Here is a 14,138-nt window from a genome sequence, read left to right on the forward strand (position 1 = left end):
TCAAAAACGTCCATATTATTGCCCCACCTTCCTCAAAGAGCTGGGCACGCTAGTGTGAAACATATCAAACGAAATATTTGAAACCAAACCCAGTTAACTCAATCCGAATTCTGAAACCGAATCTATTTAGAATCGTATACAAATTCCGTTTCAAACGCAACAACCGGTTCCGTGTTCGAACCGGTTGTTGCGTTTGAACCGGAATTTGTGTACGATTCTAATTAGATTCCGTTTCAAAATTCGGATTGATTTGACTGGGAACCTGCACAACAACAAACAAACAGAAAAATGAGGCGTTAATTTGGATTCAACAAAGTATTTAATTCCTTTCGTTATTGCAAATCGACTTTTGTTTGCATTTTCAGATTTGTATGAAACCTTGTCCCTTGATGTTTTTTAGGACCAAAATAGTTATTGTGCACTATTGCCTCATATTCTACATACAAAATGGTGTCTGTCCGAGGGGCGCGACAATAGTAAAAAATTAAATACTTTTAATTAATTAACTGCAGGAATTAACGAATTAACTTTTGTTTACGATCATAGCATCGTCACCTCTCTTTACACCACATTGATTCGACCGACCACGTTTGACAGTTTGACATCGCGCGTGATTGTTGTTGTTGCGTTGGGTGGAAAATTGTTTTCTTAAAAAAAAAGGTGCAGTGGTAATGCTACAGGCATAACCATAATGACGAAGAACTTCGGACACAAACATATATGAAAAGTTTTAAGAATTATGATTTGCATTCCTTCATATTTAGTCCATTGAATAATTTTATGAAATTCAGAAAGGGGGATTTAATGTTGGATTTTATTTATTTATTTGTTTAAGAATCACTCTTTCGTGATTTCCGGTGCAATAGTCCTGAATAGACCAGATGTTTATGAAATTCTGAGAGCAGAACTAGAATTGATTCAAAATCTGCCAGTCGTGAGATATCCGTCCGCTAATTTCCTTACGGAAGTATGAATGGTTAATCTGGAACGAAATAAAGTAATAGATTAATTCCAGATTGTTCTTTTTGTGTTGCATTTCATTAGTTTGCTTTGGTTTGATTTGCGATGAGTAACTCTTTCGTGAGATATTTGGTGGTCCTGAAAAGGACCGTTTGTTTTGAGTGCCCTGAAAAGAAAATTTGATTAGTGGTGATCCTGGGGCTGTCGTCTGTGGTGTTCTTGGGATGTTCGTCCTTCCTGTCATTCGTCCTTCCTGTCGCTCGTCCTTCCTGTCAATCGTCATCGTTATAGTGGGTTTAAATCTGAAAATAAATGGATGATCTCTGCAAAGATCTTGATCGGTAGATTTGTTGAAATTAGTAGAGGTGTTATTTATGTGAATTCGTATGTATGTGTGTATATGTTTACGTGTATGTGTGATTGTATGTGTGTGTAGAAGAGTTTAAATATTTAATCAATGGGAGAAATATCATTGGGTGGTGGGAAAGGAGTGGGTCTCGTGGCGCAGGGGTAGCGGCTTCGGCTGCCGATCCCGATGATGCTATGAGACGCGGGTTCGATTCCCGCCTTATCCACTGAGCTTCTATCGGATGGTGAAGTAAAACGTCGGTCCCGGTTTCTCCTGTCTCGTCAGAGGCGCTGGAGCAGAAATCCCACGTTAGAGGAAGGCCATGCCCCGGGGGGCGTAGTGCCAATAGTTTCGTTTTCGGTGGGAAAGGAGGGGGGGGGGGGGATTTAAGTGTAACATAACTTAGTTTTAAAGTATGCACTGTTCACTTCAGCTTAACCTATTATGTACATTTCATTGGATCCCTATGTGTTTGTGTATTATTGTAAGGGGAAGGAGGTTATGTAGTTGTGTCAATGTCTCAATAGTAACAATGAATTCAATTTGACCTTAATCTAATAAATGGACAGTTCATTGTGAGTGTGTGTTAGTGTCAGTGAGGTTAGAATTTAACAATAAATTTTCTTCTTCGGTTTCATTTTTGTCTTCTGTTGGTGTAGATGCTGTTGTCAAATCCAGGTTGTAGTTGTTGTAGTCGAATCCAGGTTGTAGTCAAATCCAAGTTATAGTTGTGCGCAATCAGTCATGCGCAGAGGACAGCTGTTCAGATCGCCTGAGATGGTTCGGATGCTGCTGGTCTTAGGAGAGACAACATCGGCCGATGATAAGAGAAATATGCAATGTACCGCGTGACCTCCGCCGTCATGTTCTTTGTGAACGTAAGGTCAAGAGCTGTACCACCAAGTGTGGTCGTCTTCTTCGTATCATTGCACAAACTCAGCATGAAATGTTCTCGCATATAACCCACAAAGTATGCACTATCCTGCTTGGTGATGTCAAGATTGAAGTCTCCGGTAACCACCATTGGCGTATCCACATAGGCAGTACGAATCAAATTGCGAGCAAGGAACCATATTTTCTGCTTCGTTGTGGTTCCTGGGGAGATGTATACTGATACCAGCAGTACTTCAGTACCCATCACCATCACCTTTGCTGCACAAATATCTCCGTACTTTTCTGCCTTGCCGAATTCTTGGTCGCGTTCGTTGCCCACCACTTCAAGCGTATGAGGGACTGCCAAGGTAGTATCCGGATCGGTCGTATTCTGGTAGATTGCAACACCTCCCGATCGCACACCAACCCGCTTCGATTGGATGATACAGGTAAACCCTTCTATTTCCTCTGAGGAGTGGTCATCCAGCCACGTCTCACTCAGTGCTAGAAAGTGAACCTTGGGAAGTATGGGATCGGTGGTTATATCCAACTTGTGAGCTCTCAAACTCTGTACGTTGATGGTCATCAACGTGGTGGCAGGTCCGCTGCTCTCTAAGACCTCACCCACTTCGTCCACAATGGTGCGCAAACGGTTATTCTGCAAACGCTTGTACTCGTTACGCAGTTCTCGCATTTTTGGGCTGTCACAGCCTTTCGCATGGTGGAACTTGAAGTCTCCCTTTGAGTTGGTCAAAAAGAGGCCCTGCAGCGACTTCACACGTGATAAACCGACGTACACCATTTGCTGATCCTGGGACTTATCATAGTCGTACACAATCTTATCAAAGGTTCCACCTTGAGATTTGTGTATGGTAAGGGCATTAGCTGGTACAACCGGGAACTGTATGCGCTTGCATTTAATGCGGTTACCCAGATCGATGTTTGCGGATCGCTTCACGATTGGAGTCCAATCTGACTGCAAGATGTCGGGTCGTGTGCGTATCATAGGCTCCACCTCTTTCCTCGCAATGATCCCGATCTGCGCGTTTTCAAATTTGATCCAAAGTCTCATGATGCGATCCTCTGAGTCATCAACGCCCTCTTCGACATACATCAAGTCCCCAATTGCACCATTCACTATGCCATCTTCCACATTGACATTTGTGGTGACCATGTAAGGCATTCCAGGACAGAACTTAGTTGTATACTGCAAACCTGCCGTTTCAGCCAGACTCATCTTGTAGATTTTGATACGAGCAGTTGCCAGTTGCTCTGCAGTCTTGTATCCCACAAAGGTGTCGTCTGCTGTGTAATCTAGCCCGTCAATGTTTCTCAGCGCTTCGTTGTTGTAGCTGGTTACGTCAATGTTCCGATGGAACAGTCGTACCGCCCCGCTAGTGTCCTCCTTGCTCAGATCCTCTTTTGTGAAGAAACGGCTCTCGATCAGTTTGGTTTCATCGGCGGTCAGTTTCAGCCCATTACCAATCTTGGTAAGAATGTCCGAAAACTGCTTATCCGCCTGACGCATAACCCGTTTGAGCTCGTGAAACATCAACGATTGCCACACCACAGCGCCACATATGGTGTTAGACGGAGGCTTGAACACGGCGCGAGCATTGACTGGGGGCAACTGCATCACATCTCCACTCACCAACACATTCACACCTCCATATGGAACATCATAGATCATGTAAACATCCTGGAGGCGTATGTGTGCGGTATTCAGGGTGTGGGCGCCAACCATGCTGACCTCATCGATGATGTGAAACTTGATATTCTGCATCTCGTTCCTGTACATCTGGAGCGTTTCGAAATTCATCTTCGTTGCCTGGCGAGACATGGTGATGTGGTAAGCGTGGTGCAGGGTGGTTCCACCAATTGCGCTGGCTGCTTTTCCAGTCGAAGCTGAAGCTACATACGCGTTGTCGCGGGAGTTGTGAGTTTGGCTGTACCGATTGATCGTTTCCATAAGCGCACGCAATACGAAGGTTTTGCCGCTTCCTGCCGGACCGGTCAAGAAAACCTGCAGCGGCCCGTGCTCTTCGTAGCAATGCATCAGATGGATTACGTGCAGAATCAATGCCCGTTGCTCTACATTCGTAGCTCGCATCATCTCACAATATGCCTCCTTCGACAACACGTTTGTGCGTTGCTTGATGACAGATCTTAAACCTCTTGTGGGCAGCAGCTCAAAGTCATCATTATTCGGCTGCATGATGACTGTCCGCACCAGCTCGTCGTGCTTTTCGGTTGCTGCGTTGTTCTCCGCTCCATCCTCCAAGTTCGCAATAGTGCGCAGATACTCCTCGACCGTTTGCTCCATATTCAACTCACAGTCGTATTCCTTACGCTTTGCCAAGAGTTGTTCCTCATGCAAATCGTACAACTGGAGGAACTTATTGTGGTCGAGAATATCCACCACCTCATTACGAAATGGCAGAAACAGGAGAACAGATTCGCGCTTATACTCAGTAAGCTCGCTCATACCGAATCCGCGCCAACGCAGCACCCTTGGCTGTGTCCTTTTCTTGTAGCTCTTTTTACCTCTTTCCTGAGAATACCAAGCTACGAACTCAGCCAAGCAGACGTCTTCCAGGCCTTCACGCTCTTCGTACTTCTCGATGATGTTCTTGTTCCACACATCAGTCGAATCATCGCCAACTCCTTCTGCATCCATGGTCTTGAAGTGCTTCCTGCTTCTTGTCCGGTCTTGGGGCCACGCAGTTGGAATGAACTCAACTTTCTTACTTGCCTCGGACATCGGCAATCGCAGTAGGAACCAGGCTGCTTCCTGAGCGCACATCTCCACGGCTCCAAGCATCTTCAGGCTGATCTTCTTCAGCATCTCGCCGTAGTCCATCTCGGGGTTCTGCTCTTGCATGAGGATCAGCTCTCGGTGCAATCCACTAACACCACGATTGGACTTGTTGACGTACTCTACCAGGTAGTGGCAAAGTTTCTTTTCGTCAACAATAAACTGGAGATCCATGTTCGAACGCAGCTTGTCCGCAATCCATGCGTTGAACGGATTCGTTCGCAGTTCCTTTTCATCCATCGAGCGCTTGTAGAAGACCGTAGGCTGTTTCAGCGATGCACGAACTACATCCAGGTAGTACTCGTATGTACACTCGCAGTGGGCCAGATAGTCCTCAATCGTATCGAATACCATTGTTGCCAGGACATCACGCATTTCCTCAGCGCGTTTCTTCAACTCTTTGCGGCGACTGTCGTCAGCCTTAAGAGGAAGCAGGACCCGTTGTTCCTTCATGGGCCAGTACGGTATATTGAACCGACAGCGCTTTTCCCCTCGCTTTGTGCAAGTGAACGTGCAACGATGAACCTGCTTAGTAGCCGTCTGCGTGGGAAGGTCCTCGAATCTAATGGAAGTGATGGTGTTGATCAGTTCCAGAGTAGCAGGCATGTGCTCGGAAGCAGGTTCCTTGGGATCGTTGGCGAGCCAAAGCACTGCATGGCAGTGGGGACTACCGCGATGCTGGAACTCAATCCGTTTGAAGTAATCGACGACGTAGTACTTCCCGAACGGACTATGAGTTTTCGAACCCAAGATCAAGAGGATGACTTCGATCAGCTTGTTGAAATAGAGGCAGCACGTGACTGGATCTTCACTGACCAATACTGCTCTTTGAAGTGCTGTTAGTTGCTCCATCGGTTCTGTCAAGTCGATCCTGTTCTCTTGATCCGAGAGCTTGTACAGTATCTTCAGCAGTTCGGGCCAGTGAGTCTCGTTAGCACTCATAGTCAAGAAAACCGTTGGCTTTCCCAGCTGTCGAATCATGGCGAACAAATCTTTCTCCCGTATCTGCCAGTACAATGCCGAGTTCGGAATCGATTTCAGCCACGCGAAGTTCCTCTCGATAAGGCTCTGCATGAACTGCGGGTCACTGAGTTGAGCACGGGTCACATTGTTCGTACCTTGGACCCTAAAGGAGCTCGAAACTCCATCGTGAACCCGAAGACGCATGATCTTAACACCCATGTACAGGATGTGAGTCGGCTTTGCTCCACGCCGGTCACGTCGTCTAGTTTCACTGGTAGCCTTATCGTAAGGAGTAACGCGAACCCCTTTCCTGTACGATCGCATTTTTCCTTGGTAGATTCCGGGAAAAGAAAGCTCTTCTGCATACTGATCGTACACGATGGAAGTCGGCATTCGGTTCTGACCAGGAGCAATATTAAGACTCATGTCCTCGTTCCAGAAGACGGTCTGTTGCTGTCCTGTGAACAATTCCGCTTCAGTTTCGAGTACGTCAAGTGCAATTTGGTCGTTTTGCTGGGGAATTCTTGGGACATCTCTTGGGACATCCTCGACTTCCGATACTTCCAGCTCAATCAGTTCCTCACCGTCAGTACCTTCTGGTACATCTGGTCCCATGAGGCTTTCATCCAAAACGATACCTTCGCGCTTATACAACGGAGTGTTGATAAGATAGCGAAGCCAAGCTTTTACGACAGACTTCTTGACATATCCCTGCAGGTAGTTAGACTTGTGGATCAATTGCTTTTTAATGCAAACATTAAAGGCGTAATCATCCTCCAATTGACGCGGAAGCATCCGAACCATCTCGTTGACATCAACAGGGACATTGATGATCTGCCCGATGATTGTGTAGCTTCCTAAAATTTCAAAGCACGTTACCAACTACAAAATTCAAAGTTGATAAACAATTTTCACCTCGCGCATGACTGAGCCGACGAATTTGCATGAACGGCAGCCTTGGCGCAATCAACCGCTCGGTGATCGGATCCAGTGGTGGAAGGTTCGCTGGCTTCTCCGGGTAGGTAAATCCGTTCGATGTGGACAAAGTGGGTACTTTTCCATTCCTCAAAGAGTTGTGGCAGGTCTGGCACACCTTGAATCCCGCGACTGACTCAAAGTGGCCTGCCTCGACCAACACTCTCCCGCCATCGCTTGTGATGGACCTCAAGTCATTGCTGAACCAGATGCGTTCACAAACATTGCAATAATCACCCAGTTTGTTGTCGGTAAACTTTTTGTGAAAAGCAATGTCGGCCTTCGCGCAATCTGGCTTGCCACCAGCTGTGGCAGTCGTACCCGTCTCTACAAAACATTAAACAATTGGGGATAATATTGAAAGACCTCCCTAAGTTACCCAGACTTACCCTGACTATTGGGTACTGATACCTGAGAGGACTCGTTCAGAGCGGAACGAGTCGGTACGATTCCTGTAAGATACAGGAAGATCTAAATAGTTGCTTTTGATTGTATAATATTAAACCCAAAATTCAAAGTTAGACAGTGCGTAGAACAAATGCCTATCTCATGCTAAAACTCTAAAACAGATTATTTTTATTGGCTATATTAACTGTGTTTGTTTTAAGAACTAAATTAAATTATTCTGCCAACTAAATTCATATTAATATGTTAAAACATCCGCTTTATACAGAGAAAATTCATTTCAAGAACACAAATTGTGCATGCAATGTGAAAACTTTCAAACATGATCAGCATTATATTGCTAAGTTGTAAAATTTTGTTGAATTTAGCGAAAGTTAAAAATTGTAGTTAAAGTTTCACAGTTTGGCGTTATCTTGTCTTAAAAGATTGATAATTAAATCTGTGTTCTGTTGATTATCATATTTGCTAAAAACTCACCAAGAAATGTCTCGGAATCGGCCTGGAACGTGCCCCTTCCAGCACCCGATGGAATCTGAACCGGGTCAGGTCGTGGGTAGAACCGTACTGGCCCCGTGCTCGGGCCGGGCATCGGCTCCAAATTCACAGTTGCTGCTGGGTTACCGGCCGCTACTGTACCTCCTCGCTCGGCCTCCTCTTGCGCTTTCAGTTTCTTCCGCTGGCGGAATTCCCTGACGCGCTCAGCGCTCGTCTTGGCAGGCCTCCGCGGTTTCGGTGCCTTGATCTCCTCTTCCTCCTCCATCTCCTGCTCTCCCTCCTCCTTCTCCATCTCCTGCTCGCCCTCCTCCTCCTCATCACGATCAGCAATCGTCTCCTCAGCTTGCCTCAGTGGCGCCACCACTCTGTTCTCCCTCTCTCTCTCCTCACGCTTCCGCTTGCGATGACTCGCAAGGTATTTCGCCGCCAGGTGTCGTGACATCCTCACTAGCTGAATGCCAAGAGCAAAGTGTATGCAGTTTTACGGGCGATATTTCTTATATAGTTACGCAAAAATATACTCTCTCCCTCTCTTTCTCTCCCTCCCTCTCTTTCTCTCCCTCCCTCTCTCTCTACACCCATCTCTCTCCCTCACACACACACACACACACACACACACACACACACACACACACACACACACACACACACACACAAACCGACCATGTGGCCTTTTGGCAGGCAATTCATTTTGAAATTGAAGAATTACTCTTTCGTGAGGGTTTTGTTGGCCCTGAAAAGGGCCGTTTGATTTTATAAGCGGTGTACTCCTCTGCTGGTGCTGCTCTTCCCCTCTGCTGGTGCTGCTCTTCTTCTCTGTCGGTGTTGCTGCTGCTGCTGCTGCTCCGCGGTTCGACCTTCACTCGTCGGTGGTCTGGATAGAATGAAGAGGCTTCTGCGCTGGGATTTTTCTTTTATACTTTCGCGCGAGCCAGATTTTGCGCTGGAGGGTGGAGTCTCGATTGACGTAGGCGGTTCATACGTCCCCATTTCGGGCGCATAAGTATTAGTGCTTTGCAGAGACTCGGTTTCAATCTGCGAGCATCCATTAGGTGAGAAGGGATTACACGGTGCTCGGCCCGGATAACCAAGGATGAAAGGCAGATTTCGAGGAAGAGATTTTGTCTCGCCACTCGTCGTTTTGCTTGGGCGATGTGCTAGTCGCACGCGAAAGGCAAATTTGTAATCAATTGACCCTTTTTAGGGCCACCAAATATCTGACGAAAGGCTTTTTGTCGTCAAATGTCAACAATTTTCTGCCTGCTGGAAAGAATTTTCAAGAGCTTTGATTGTGTGCAAAATTGAGCCAAGGCAAAAAATGGTCAAATATTTTATAATTTTGTTCTTTCTTAGTTCACATTCTTCAGGCGACCAAAATTTGTCATGATTTGTTTTAAAAATTAGATTAAATGCGGAAGATGAGACAGCGTGTGTAGGCTTGTATATTTTACTGTGTGTGTGTGTGTGTGTGTGTGTGTGTGTGTGTGTGTGTGTGTGTGTGTGTGTGTGTGTGAATACGTCAAAGTAAATGACAAGCAGCAAAATCAAATTTAAAATATAGGAATTAAAAACATTTACTTATTTTTAGCCAGTTTTGCTTTTAGCAAGTGCACACAAAACAGTTTTAGATTTGAAGAATAACTCTTTCGTGATTGTTTTGTTGGCCCTGAAAAGGGCCGTTTAATTTCATAAGCGGTATGCCGGCGGATTTACAATGCAATCCGGGACAGTTCCGGCTGATTTCCAGCGTGGTTCTGACTGTCTGCATGGCCTGCTGCATCTAGTGCGCCCGCACTTTTCGTGAGATTACTTGATGGTGTTTCTCCTTCCACAGCTTTTACTTTTTATTCCTCCGCCGCACCGAAGCACGCTCCTTGTTGGCCCGAACGAGAGTGAAGAAAAGAACACTTGAAGCTGCTCTTCTTCTCTCCTCTGCTGGTGTTGCTCTTCTTCTCTAATGCTCTCCTCTGCTGGTGCTGCTGCTGCTGCTGCTCCGCGGTTCGACCTTCACTCGTCGGTGGTCTGGATAGAATGAAGAGGCTTCTGCGTTGGGATTTTTCTTTTATACTTTCACGCGAGCCAGATTTTGCGCTGGAGGGTGGAGTCTCCATTGACGTAGGAGGTTCATGCGTTCCCAATTCTGGCGCATAAATATGATTGCTTTGCAAGCCATTCTCAACTCATTCGAACGGAACGAAGCAGCAAACAACGAGCAGCGAGCAAAGCCAGCAGAATGGACGATGTACATGCACCATTATTTGGGCTGCCTCCCATTGACCCTCGGACGGAAATGTTAATTTCCCCCAGAATTCCATTCGTTTTCATCCGACCGCACAACTGCGGTGATCGGATTAAATGTGCTGGAGATTAATATTTCCGTTTCCTTCAATTATATAAAATCAAACGGCCCTTTTCAGGGCCATAAAAATATTCACGAAAGAGTTATTCTTGTCAATTCTAAATTAAGGTTATCATTATTTATTATGCGTAAATTTCACTGAGCCTAATCATTATATTTACAACATTTTAAAAACCACTGCAACCACTTGCAGTCGTCTCTGGCTGTCGATCTTCTCGATATCAATAATTCTCCATCTATCGATGAATTCTTCAGTCCCTTCAATCTGCATACTTCAATTATCTTCATTCCTCGATATTTTCCCTTGCTTTAAGGATCTCTTCCTCGACGGTCCCTTGGATTCTGTTTGCATTAAAAATCTCTTCCGGTTGTCAATAATTTCACTTTCTCATGGCTTGCATAGACATTTTTCTTGGCGAAACGAAGCTTTGAAGGGTATTTGACATTAGTTTGTTTTTGTTTGACGGACGTTGCCATGTTTCTCTCCCATAGCTGGGTCGTTCTGTAAACTGATGATTCTCTTCCTCGACGGTCCCTTGGATATTGACAACCAGAGTGTCGACTGTACTTTCACTTCTGCTCTGCAGAGCGCTTAAATTATGAAGCATTATGACGCCTAGCGCCGCAGGTTTGAAATCGGGCTGCTTGAATTTTTGACCGTCGCAGATTTGAGGTCCCCTGGTGGTGACCGCTGCTTCTGCAAACGCTCATTCGACGGTGGACGATATCTTTAAGAAAGAATTTTGAGGGCTATTTAGGTACTTGAATGTCCCGTCCGTGGAGGGGAAGCTCAGTTGTTAAATTCCATTTAGCGTGTACCAACGAACAGGTGTGTGTTTGTGTGTGCACGCGCATTCTGAACGCTAATTGATTGCTCTTTTGTGGAAAGGACTATCCGAAGTCCCAAAACTGGCTACATCTGCTGCCGAGGCAGCCCGACGTCCATTTTAAGCGCGCTTTGGTCGATTTAGTGGTCTCGGGGTTGATTAAACTTTGCTAAGTCCGAGACGATTTTAGGTACTTGAATCGAACGTCCGCGGAAGGGAAACTCGACGCGTAGAACCCAATCAGCGTGTACCATCAAACGGGGAGTGTGTATGTGTGTGAGGACGACAGCAAAGTGCCATTTTAAGCAGATCTGGCTGTTTTAACTTCACCGGGAAGCTCAACGCGGCGCACGAAATATAGCATCACATTTGGAGGCCGCGACGTGTGCATACGAACACACACTCCGTCGCGGCCCAAGCCCACCAAATCGAAGTCGTGGCCACGTCAATTTTTTTACTTTTTTACTTGACCACCCGGCAGATGGCCCCTTCCTTAACCTCCCTCCCTTCCCACAGTACTTGAAATTGAAGAATTACTCTTTCGTGATTGTTTTGTTGGCCCTGAAAAGGGCCGTTTGATTTCATAAGCGGTATGCCGGCGGATTTACAATGCAATCCGCGACTGATCCGGGACAGTTCCGGCTGATTTCCAGCGTGGTTCTGACTGCCTGCATGGCCTGATGGTCTTTCTCCTTCCGCAGCTTTTACTTTTTATTCCTCCGCCGCACCGAAGCACGCTCCTTGTTGGCCCGAACGAGAGTGAAGAAAAGAACACTTGAAGCTGCTTCTTCTCTCCTCTGCTGGTGTTGCTCTTCTTCTCTACTGCTCTCCTCTGCTGGTGCTGCTGCTGCTGTTGCTCCGCGGTTCGACCTTCACTCGTCGGTGGTCTGGATAGAATGAAGAGGCTTCTGCGTTGGGATTTTTCTTTTATACTTTCGCGCGAGCCAGATTTTGCGCTGGAGGGTGGAGTCTCCATTGACGTAGGAGGTTCATACGTCCCCATTTCGGGCGCATAAGTATTAGTGCTTTGCCGAGACTCGAGTTGCATTGTTAATTTGATTTGGTTAACCGCGGTGGATTTTCTTGAAATAATTCGACCTGTCGAAAATCCACCAAAGGATCTACCGGTGGATACTTTTCTACCACAGTTTTTTGTGTGATGCTTTGGTGGATTTATGACGAATTATTTAAAGAAAATCCACCGCGGTTCACCGCAATCAAATTAACAATAGTACTTCGGTTTCAATCTACGAGCATTCAGTGGGAAGGAATGAAGCCCGTTTCAGACAAGACATCAGATTGCGCGGTGCTCTGCCCGGAGCAACAAGGAGGAAGGGATTTTTCTAGCTGGGTCGACGTTTGTCGTTTATCGCTTTCGACGATTGTGTCGTTAGTGTGAGCGAGGTAGAAGCATTTAACAAATTTTAATAAGCTTTGCTATGTTAGCAAGCAAAATTTTTGCCACAGCTAAGGTTCTTCAAATTTCCCTGTATATATATTTCAGACGGTGTGTATGTGTGTGTGCGTGTGTGTGTGTATGAGAGAGAGAGAGAGAGAGAGAGAGAGAGAGAGAGAGAGAGAGAGAGAGAGAACCCATCCAAGTGTAACAAAATTAATTCATTTTGAACCACTATTCTGGGTGCTTCATTTTACTTTTCCCACATTACCAGGATTTTTGAATATTCGAGAATAACTCTTTCGTGAGGGTATTATTGGCCCTGAAAAGGGCCGTTGGTTGGTGGTAGGCCATTACGGCAAGCACAAGTGTTGGCTCCCGCGCCTCTATTGCTGCGGCTTCGTGTGCAACACGGTGGTCTCCTCCCGCAGATTCGTCCTCTCCTCCCGCAGATTTTCATCCTTTGGCCGCTTCTTCCTCCGCTACACCGAGTGCATTTCTTGTTCTCTGCTGCTGCTGCATCAGGAGCTCCGTCCGGGTCGGCGTCACCGGTTTGGGGGAGCGGGGTGAAGGCAGCTCGCCGAGCTGTGAAATCCGTCACCCCGCGCGTCCTTCCTTGGTTCCGTCCCGCAATCAGCAGCAGCAGGAGCTCCTTCCAGGTCGGCGTCCAAAATTGATTTGACTTGATTTTGTATCGGCACCTCCTTTTATATCAACTCGTTTTGGCGTTTGGCGAAGCAGCAGCACAAAAGGAATAAATCGCCAAATTGTGTCAAGGCCAAACGCAGGCAAGGCTTTGGGGGCGGAGTCAAGAGAGAGAGTGTGCGCGTGTGTGTGTTGTGTGCGTGCTTGCTTGCTGTGTGGAAGCAGTTTTATTAATTTAAACTCAGTTTTTAAGTGCTTCAACTAAATTTCATGGCCATTAATTAGGTATATTAAGAAAGCTTGAAATCTCCCCTTTCGTTTGGTGGGTACCACTTTTACGTGTGTTGAACAGGAGTTGAGATATTATTGTTGCAAATCTTGCAGTCGCGTTTATTTTCTTTTCGTTACATTTCGCTCCGCGAAATTTTGGATTGCTACCCTGTATAGAGCCCTAAGACGAAGTTCTTCGTCAAAACATTGACTGGCCCGTACGAGGAACTCGATGACCGTTGGAAACGGTCATCGAGTTCAGGAGACCTGTTGCAGCTGGTCAGTACAGAGAATCATGAGGGTTTCCAATCTGCTGGAAGCTCGTCGTCTTCTGCGACTGGTGCACCGGGTACCTTCCACCGGGAACAAGTTCGATTTTGACAACATCCCGATTGCAATGGACGACAGGGAGCTACTAGAGGACAGCACCATCTCTACGACCTCCAACTGCAAGCGATGAACAGAGGTGCAACTTCCGAACTATGATAAACGGGACCCGATCCCCGGCCCTCTCACCAACCCTGATATCGGATCACAACTCGTTCAAGCCAGCAGCGTCGGCCAGATTGTCATCACAAGCTCTCCTACCACCCAGTCGACGTCTACTTTGACCACCCTGAGCTAGAGTAGTCGTCGAGCGGACTCAAAATCCACGTCTCTCAAATCCACTCCAATCCGGCCATCATATTATCGCGAAAGTTCCATGAGCAGCAGCAGCTCCACAACAAAACCCCTTCCCCGCCAAGTGATGCCCCAGCCGAAGTTGTAGTGGCCACCGCAGTTGATTTATCTGATTAGAAATCGTT

At 46.5% G+C, this 14,138-nt stretch overlaps 3 protein-coding genes across 3 annotated transcripts; all 3 read right to left on the reverse strand.

Moving 5' to 3' along the window:
• Positions 1-1,687: 1,687 nt before the first annotated feature.
• LOC120413208 (uncharacterized) lies at positions 1,688-7,664 on the reverse strand. Its single transcript, XM_039573930.2, has 4 exons — positions 7,655-7,664; positions 7,325-7,387; positions 6,876-7,262; positions 1,688-6,817 (listed from the first exon to the last, which is right to left on the reverse strand). The coding sequence occupies exons 1-4, from the start codon at positions 7,662-7,664 to the stop codon at positions 2,073-2,075; spliced, it is 5,205 nt and encodes a 1,734-aa protein (XP_039429864.2). The 3' UTR covers positions 1,688-2,072.
• On the reverse strand, positions 7,225-8,374 carry LOC120413562 (pescadillo homolog). The gene has a single exon (XM_052707272.1). It carries the CDS (start codon positions 8,275-8,277, stop codon positions 7,774-7,776), a length of 504 nt encoding a protein of 167 aa, XP_052563232.1. The 5' UTR covers positions 8,278-8,374; the 3' UTR covers positions 7,225-7,773.
• A 1,305-nt stretch (positions 8,375-9,679) lies between these two features.
• LOC120413216 (submandibular gland secretory Glx-rich protein CB-like) lies at positions 9,680-12,024 on the reverse strand. The gene is made up of 2 exons (XM_039573941.1): positions 11,750-12,024; positions 9,680-9,857 (listed from the first exon to the last, which is right to left on the reverse strand). Exons 1-2 carry the CDS (start codon positions 12,022-12,024, stop codon positions 9,680-9,682), a joined length of 453 nt encoding a protein of 150 aa, XP_039429875.1.
• Positions 12,025-14,138: the final 2,114 nt, after the last annotated feature.

This window comes from Culex pipiens, chromosome 1 (genome assembly GCF_016801865.2).
Source record: "Culex pipiens pallens isolate TS chromosome 1, TS_CPP_V2, whole genome shotgun sequence".
Taxonomy (NCBI): domain Eukaryota; kingdom Metazoa; phylum Arthropoda; class Insecta; order Diptera; family Culicidae; genus Culex; species Culex pipiens.

Bases quoted from the DNA above. Each gene is read 5' to 3' on its own strand.
- LOC120413208 (XM_039573930.2), bottom strand. The intron at 7,263-7,324 runs GTAAGTCTGGGT...AATGTTTTGTAG, and splicing joins ATCAGTACCCAATAGTCAGG to AGACGGGTACGACTGCCACA. The intron at 6,818-6,875 runs GTGAAAATTGTT...TTGAAATTTTAG, and splicing joins TCGGCTCAGTCATGCGCGAG to GAAGCTACACAATCATCGGG.
- LOC120413562 (XM_052707272.1), bottom strand. From the start codon at position 8,277: ATGTCACGACACCTGGCGGCGAAATACCTTGCGAGTCATCGCAAGCGG.
- LOC120413216 (XM_039573941.1), bottom strand. From the start codon at position 12,024: ATGGGGACGTATGAACCTCCTACGTCAATGGAGACTCCACCCTCCAGC. The intron at 9,858-11,749 runs GTGCGGCGGAGG...CATTCTATCCAG, and splicing joins CCAACAAGGAGCGTGCTTCG to ACCACCGACGAGTGAAGGTC.